Source organism: Caenorhabditis briggsae (assembly GCF_000004555.2).
Source record: "Caenorhabditis briggsae complete genome, chrIII, whole genome shotgun sequence".
Lineage (NCBI taxonomy): Eukaryota > Metazoa > Nematoda > Chromadorea > Rhabditida > Rhabditidae > Caenorhabditis > Caenorhabditis briggsae.
In genome coordinates this window covers 8,268,041-8,275,556 of record NC_013490.2, presented here as the reverse complement: position 1 = coordinate 8,275,556, position 7,516 = coordinate 8,268,041, and the positions used below count along the sequence as shown (strand labels likewise).

The 7,516-nt window shown below is 37.9% G+C and overlaps 2 protein-coding genes across 2 annotated transcripts in view; one reads left to right on the top strand and one right to left on the bottom strand.

The window, feature by feature from the left end:
• Nucleotides 1-2,536, bottom strand: part of CBG09219 — a gene marked incomplete at both ends in the record, with an annotated part of 5,727 nt that extends 3,191 nt beyond the window's left edge. Inside the window, 3 exons of the mRNA XM_002641949.1 lie at nucleotides 672-899; nucleotides 949-1,091; nucleotides 2,471-2,536. Of these exons, the coding sequence (XP_002641995.1) occupies nucleotides 672-899; nucleotides 949-1,091; nucleotides 2,471-2,536 (437 nt within the window). The remainder of the gene's footprint in view (nucleotides 1-671; nucleotides 900-948; nucleotides 1,092-2,470) is intronic.
• A 2,842-nt stretch (nucleotides 2,537-5,378) lies between these two features.
• Nucleotides 5,379-6,996, top strand: Cbr-tag-347 (the record flags this gene model as incomplete). Its single annotated transcript, XM_002641950.1, has 6 exons — nucleotides 5,379-5,582; nucleotides 5,630-5,804; nucleotides 5,853-5,949; nucleotides 6,012-6,220; nucleotides 6,268-6,498; nucleotides 6,545-6,996. The coding sequence occupies 6 exons, from the start codon at nucleotides 5,379-5,381 to the stop codon at nucleotides 6,994-6,996; spliced, it is 1,368 nt and encodes a 455-aa protein (XP_002641996.1).
• Nucleotides 6,997-7,516: the final 520 nt, after the last annotated feature.

The window sequence follows — 7,516 nt, the reverse complement described above, 5'->3', positions numbered from 1 at the left end:
AAGAATTCATTCTTGAAAAGTGCATATCTGTTCTTGACATGAGCACAGAATTAGCTCATACCACCTGGCAATGGTTGCATAAATCTTGTGAAATGATTCAGGATGTGGGTCATAAATTGTGTCCATCTCCCGCTTGTGACAAGAAATCTTCGAAAACCAAGAAACAAATGGCAGCATGCGAAGATTATCAAACTGTCATTAGTCTCTTTAATAAAGGGTATTTTTCAGAGTTTTCGGTTGATTAGATAATTTTTAAATTTTTAGATTCATCACATTTTGCTCTACTCAAAAAGCCGCAACTTCATTCGCATACATCGAAAGAAACTCTTCAATGCTCATCCGTTTCTGCGATGAAAACATTGGACATTTCTCGATTTGTTACGGATTGGAAAATGGTAAACCAAAGCTTGGGGGGGGGGCTTTCTATGACAGGTTTTACCGTAAGACCTGCAATTAGACTTTTAGAATTCCAACTTTTTCTTCATGTCAACAACTCAAACTTCAAATTCTAAACAAAAATACTGTATTACTGTAGGCCTTCTGCACAAATACATGAGAACTTTTCACAATAGAACGAGTCCCTTACAAGCCTTGATTTTTGAAAAAGAAACAACAAATGTTTCTGACTATCAGTACGATAAGCTATAATCCAAATTTTCCAAGGTACGTACTTGACACGCATAGTAGGATGGCTGGTTCTACACTTGACCACATTTCTTGCTCTGTGAATAAGTGGTGCAAAATCAAGTTCCGTCTCTGGTTGATCTGAATAAACTCCTGGGAATACTCTTGGCCATTCAATCACAATAGATTCCTTCACAATGTCCTCGATCAATCGTTTTTGTTCTTCTAAATCTTCCAATGGCAATGAGCACGCTTTCTTGAACAAGTTTGGAAACCTAAATACGCGTGTTTTCATTTCCAGACCATTTTTATCTGTTCACTCACTCAATCATAACACTCGGAGCACCGATTCGACGGCTGTTCACAAATAGTGATGCCCTTTTCTGTGCTCGAAGAAATTCCAATTTCTTATCGCATAGTGACGCCAATTCTTGTTGCATTTGCGACAAGTTGAGCGAGCGTTTCGCCTGAAAATGCAGACAAATCGAGTGATAGCGGAGGAAAGGAGGTCAGTAGACAATGGAGAGCGAGGAGAAAGGAGGAGTGGTCAGTTGAAGAGAATTGGGGAATTGATCAATGATACATGTGGTCTTAATTGAAACTGAAACTTTGGTTAGATGAACTCGGAACTTCCGGTAACTATGTGGAAAAAAATAGAACACAACATCCAAAACTGTGAGTCAGCTTAAGCAAATACCAATTGTCATCAACTGATTGTGAAAGAACTACTTGTAATCTTGTGATTTCTAAGAACTTGAAGGTTTCCTTAAGTCGGATTACGGTACCACATCATGCAGATTGTGGTTACTAAAGTCCAACTATCTCATAAAATATTTAACTTCTTTGAAAAGGATTCTTGAAGAAAAATAAAGAGCATTTGATTTTTTGAACTCTTTGATTTCAGCCCAAAACGATGATAAAGAACCCATTTTGTGTACTGAACTTTCAATAAAACAGGAATTCTAGAAGCTGTTTCGAAATGGTGATTGGAAGGTTAAAATAAATGTCGGCACAATCCAAATACAATACTAATCAAAAGTTTATGAACTTTATATGTGCTCAGTGGGAATGTAACAAGTTAGGAAAGCTGAAAATCCCTTTTTCTTTCAGACCCTTAAACTTTCGCATAAATAAATTTGTGATCGGTACTGTACAGGGTGGCGTACAATTACCCGGACTGATAAAAACAGGTGTATCTTTGGACACAAGTATTTTGGAAGATCAAAAATTGGTAGAAATATAATTTTACGTTTGATTCAAAGCTACTGAAATTTTCGAAGCGATTCCTCAAGTCTAGCTATTGTTATGATTGCCCAAACATGAACGACGTAATGTTTCTTGTGATTTTCATGAGATGAAGCAACTTTGACAAGCGAGAACTCAGTTCAAAGTTGATCAAATAATTTGAAACTTTCTCAGTTTACTGATGAACTTTAATTACTGCACTCCAAATTTGAACTCAGTATATCGTGTTACTGAAATGTTATGCTAGTACAAACTTTAGTTCGGGAAGTTATGCCCTAAATTGAAATTAGAAAGAGAGAGTGTTCCATAATCAACTATTTTTCTCACTTCCTCCTAAAGGCAAATTTGTCAAAACATGTTTACCATAAAGTTCCTGTTTTTTTAACAACCAAAGTTACCGTAAACCTGTCAAGTTATGTGTCAATTCAACAAACCGTTTCACCGCGTTTCTCTCTCTATATTATGACATACATGAGCAAATATGGTTACAAAAAAGGATGACCTAATACAAAACACATCAAAGCGGTACCCATTCTCCACATTTTTAAGAGCAAGAAGCATTCACTGAAAGGAGAAATGTTGCCGTTAAATAAGAACATACCTCCAGGAGATTGTCGATGGCACATGGTTTTCGTTTCAAGTTTGCTGATAAACTCGTCATTCCCATCTGATTTCTGGAAAATAAGATCTGAATGATTAAGAAAAAAAAGTTGAAATATGAAGAAGAGGAACTTGAATCATTCATAGCTTATTTATGTGTCATTAATTAGCAAAATATGTGATTCGCCATGGTTAAAAGGTATTCGAATGTTATCCCTAGAGACACTCTTGCAAAGCGGTTTGATTTGTGATCTTTGGAATCATTTTCTTGCCGCGGTTTGAAAATTCAAATGACCAAAAAAAATTAGAGCAGTGCAGATATATCAGCTACAAGGGGAGGTGGCTAGGATCGTGAATTTTCTAATGCTAATTGTTGGAAATCCTATTCCTTCTATGGATGTTATCTGCTTGATACTCAATGGATTACATCTTTTCCATACTTGTAACGGGCCGGGCCGGGCCGGGCTTTTTCCCGAATTTCGGAGGCCCGGCCTGGCGGGCCTGTCATTCCACAAGTTTTGAAAATTTCAAAAAACACATAAGGGGGGACCCTTATGTGATTTTTTTCGATCAAAAATTTTTTTTCGAGTTTTGTTGATATTTTTTTATCAAACAGACAAACAATCCAAAAACACAAAAAATAATGGAGAAAATTGTATTGAGAGCTCAAAATTTGACTCAAAATGACAAAATTTTTGCTACCGGGCCCGGGCCTTGAAAATTTCCTCAGGCCCGGCCCGGAATTTTACAAGTATGATCTTTTCAAGGTTTCATTATGATTTTCATCGGTTACTTAGGCCCGAAACTTTTAAAGAAAAATAACCACAGAAATATTATTTTTGATAAAAAATCAACATTTTATCAATTGATCACTTTTTTATATCTTTGACGAGAACCGAGAAAAATTAGCTCAAAGTTAAAAGTTAGGAGCCATTATATTACAGATTTTATGGTATGTGGAAGTCAGATTATGATAGTTAGAAGACCTACAGTAACCCTACTTATCCAAAAAAAACAAAAAGTTTTCGAATGATCTGTTGTGAGCTCGCGTGGTAATTGGTGTTGACCTGTTTTCAAATCTCTTGCTAGATTTCCAAAGTTTTGTTTTGACATTGAAAAAGGGGTTCGATGTTGACTATCTGAATAATTGGTTTTCATAGAACATTGTTGTGAACATGAAATACAAATTTTGAAATATTTGATGAGAGTTCTGATTGGGATACTGTAACTTTAAGAAACTTTCTTTGTACCGGAACTGAATGATTTTTGTAAGTCATTCACTAGAAACGGGCACAAAGAGCCAATTGAAAATTTTGAGACGTGTGTCCCTCGAGCACAGTGACAGTCTTGCAATCAGAGCAGTGTCTCGCCGCAATTTATGATAAGTGAGGTGTCTCACTCTCGCACTCTTTTCAGAGCAATACCCGATAAGGGCAAGAGATGAACGAATTGAATAGGGTAACATATTGTCTGGCGGGGGCCGAAAAGAGGGACACAAAATGAGGTGGGCCGGACAAAAAGGGACTCCAACAACACACCAAATGTATTATGATTCATTAGGTTTCAAAACGAAGGTTACAATATTATATGGCAAATATATAGAGGTAGTGTAAATAGTGTCTGATAGGGGAAATGAGGGCTTATCAGCATTTTGGAATTTGCCCTAATATAGCTGGTGATCATGTCGAGAAAACTTGGGAACTTGTCTGTAATAAGGAATGAAGAAAGTATTGTTGGGCATTGGGGTTTGGTTTGGAGTATCTTTTTTATCAGACTGATATCAAAACGATTTTGTAACACCGAGCAAGTTGAAACTTGAAAACAAAACATGCTTTGCTTTTACGATACCAACTTTCTATTTGATCAAAAACAAAAAAAGAGACTATCATATTAAATTTTTTGATAGTGTAGTAGTTTCATTCTGGGTGGAGTTGTATTGGACCAAAAACTAAACTTGTCAGCTTCATGCTCGGACTGTAGTCGATGTAAAAAACGTCAATCATGTATTATGCTGGTATGCAAAAATCGGAGCTATGGAAGAGAAAACATGGTGTCCCCGGCCATGGCCACCAGGAACTACCTTAGTTACCAAAAAAAAATTCTCGATTTTCATGTGTTTTCCGAAAATTCTTTAGATGTAGAAAAGTTTCATTTTCCGACTTTTTTGGAGGTTTTCAACATACAAATTGTCGGAAAGCAATAGTATTCGAGAAAAAAGAAACGAAAACTTTAGGTTACGGTGGTTTCACCACGGGAACCGTTGGCCACGCCCACAAGCTTTTCTTATCCACAGCTCCGATTTTTTATACAAGCATAATAATACCAGAACATTCAAGTTTCACAACAAATTGAACACGCGATTCAGGTTACTGTAGTGGTAATATGAATTCATGTCTGAAACGCCTACTGTATGCATTTGATTTCACGCGAAATACACATCGTTTGACGCCGCGAGTTTCAAACTTTTTTTCGAGTTTCAAAATATAGTTTTGTTATCAAGTCGGCGTGAGTAATTAGTCACCACTGGGGATAAATGTATTCAACTTTTTTGTTTTCTAAGTGGAGTTACTATTTGAATTAACTTTGCAGAGACTTTCTTTTCCCGAATGAATTAAGTTCAGATGATTGAAAATTGCTTTCCAGGTCTTCAAATGCCATCTCACTGACCAACGTTTTTATTTGACTAATTGTAAAATCATATTTCTGTTAATTCCTTCTTTGCGACCTATAAAATTGTCTTTTTTTCGTAAAACGTGTTTTTTCAGTTGCATTTACGTGAGCTCACGTAAAAATTCGACGAGAGGAATGACGCGGAAATTAACAAAGGTTCACGTGAAACGTGGACAGCTCAATTGTAGCCCGCCTGACCCTATACACGTAGTAAATCGCCAGGACGGACGACGTCGAAAATGTGCGATGAAGACGTGATATCGATGAGCCCACCTCCATCCCTGTCACCTCAGCAGCTCAATAATTCGTGCTATGGATTGAGAAATAGAGAGCAGTATCATACCGAGCAGCACCCGCCGCCACTGATTCACCCTCATCTAGGTGTTGAGCATGGACCTGTTCGTGAGGATGACAAAAACCTCGTTTATCAAATTATGTACTCGGTGAGATTTCAATTTTATTGAATATCCTAAGATAAAAACGATTGCAGAATTCGCAACATTCGGATGCGAGCTTCCACCGACCAGTCACTCCGCTTCAAATCACAATCCCTGAAGGAGATGCATCACCAACAGTTCCTGTTTCTTGCGGAAACGTCAATGGAAAAATGCACTTGAATATGTTCATGTGTCCAGGGATCCACCAGCCGTGTATTGAAGTCGGAAGTCAGTTTAATTCTTTTTGATATCACATTCATTTTATTTTGTTTTCAGATGACCTCCTGTCTCCTAAACAGTTTACTGTTCGTGGAGATAAAGAACGCCAAAAAGATTGGAAAGCGAGCATTCGCATTGGAAGATCTTCTTTAAGGTGAGCTGAAAATTCTAAAAAAATGTTGAGAAAATTTCCTATCAGGAACGTTTTCCTTGCAGAACTCACATGGAAGCATTAACCATCGATTTTTATGATCATCCGAACAGATGCAGCGGAAAGTGTCAAAGTCGAAACTACGTGAATGCTCCATCAGATGAAGCTGCGCAAGCTCGTAAAATTAAGCGTGCGACGGACCCTACGATTCTCAAAACCGAAATCGAAAACGAGATTGCTGGGAAGGAGAGCGAAAATAATGATAAGAAGCAAAGTAAGATACAGTAGGCTTGAAAATTACTAACCAAAATATTGTTTCAGATGTGAAGAAAGCTCGTGGGCGTCCGCGTGGAAGTGTGAACAAACCTAGACAGTTCGTCAAAGTAGAGCCGCAAGATGATAGCTTCTTTGAAGAGTTCTTCACTGATGCACCGCCTTCACCACCGGAATCCGAGCCTCCTGTCCATCATCATGAGCAACCACAAGCACCATCAATTAGAGTTCAGAGCGAGTGCTCACCATACGGAGATATCCTCAACTGTCTTCAGAATGGTTTGCAGTTGACAAAACTTGGGCTGCTTAGTCTCGTTTTTTACAGACCCAATGAATTTCTGGTCTCAAATGCAAGGATCTGGAGTCATCAGTCATTTCTGCGATGATATCATTCTCAGTGCCATCAACCTGAAACAAAGTGCTATCGATCAAGTTGTCAACCAGAATACAGCTAACATGTTGACTCGTACAGTTTTTGCTCTTGGAATTTCACCCGTCATTGTTCATCGCGTACAAGCAATTGAGAGAAACGTGCATCAACAACGGAAACATGAAGAAATGTACATGGACATTCAAGCCAAAGTCGCAGAAGAGCAGCGTCTCAAACAACAAAATGAGCAGAGCGCTTCAACTGGAAGTCACGACAATCTACAAACTGCTCTCGAGATTCCAAACGAAGACGAGGAAGAGTTTATCGACGTTGGAAAGTACGAACCGTACAATGAAGCTGGCGATTCATCATACCATATGGTTCCAGGTCCAAGTCATATCCTGTAACTTTTAAAGAACACAAATAATAAACCCCCGTATTCTATTAGCTGTTGCAATAGCTGTTACCATGTTTTACCATGTCCCCCGACCCGTTGATTTTCTGTATTTAGTGTAGAATTTCCTGTATAGAATATAATTTAACTGTGATCTTGCGGCAGCTCACTGCCTACTCGTATGAGCTTTCAAAGCATATCAGAAATGAGTTTTTTATAACACTACCCAGATGATAAATGTTTCACTTTAGTTATTCTTCGTTTTATGATTACAGAAGATTCTTCATACAAATGTTTATTACAATTTATGGAAAATACAGGTGCGAACATTTATGCGGTATACATTTTGATCGGTGGTACGACGGATCGGACATTTTCCAAAATGAAATAGTAGCAAAATGAAATTTTTCTGAATCGAAATACTTCCAAATTGAAAAATTTACGGAATGAAAACTGTCCGAAAGCAGAAAAGGCGAAAGTGGAATTGTCCTAAAGTAGAACTGTCCCGTTTTGGACAGCTGTTAGCAATAGGG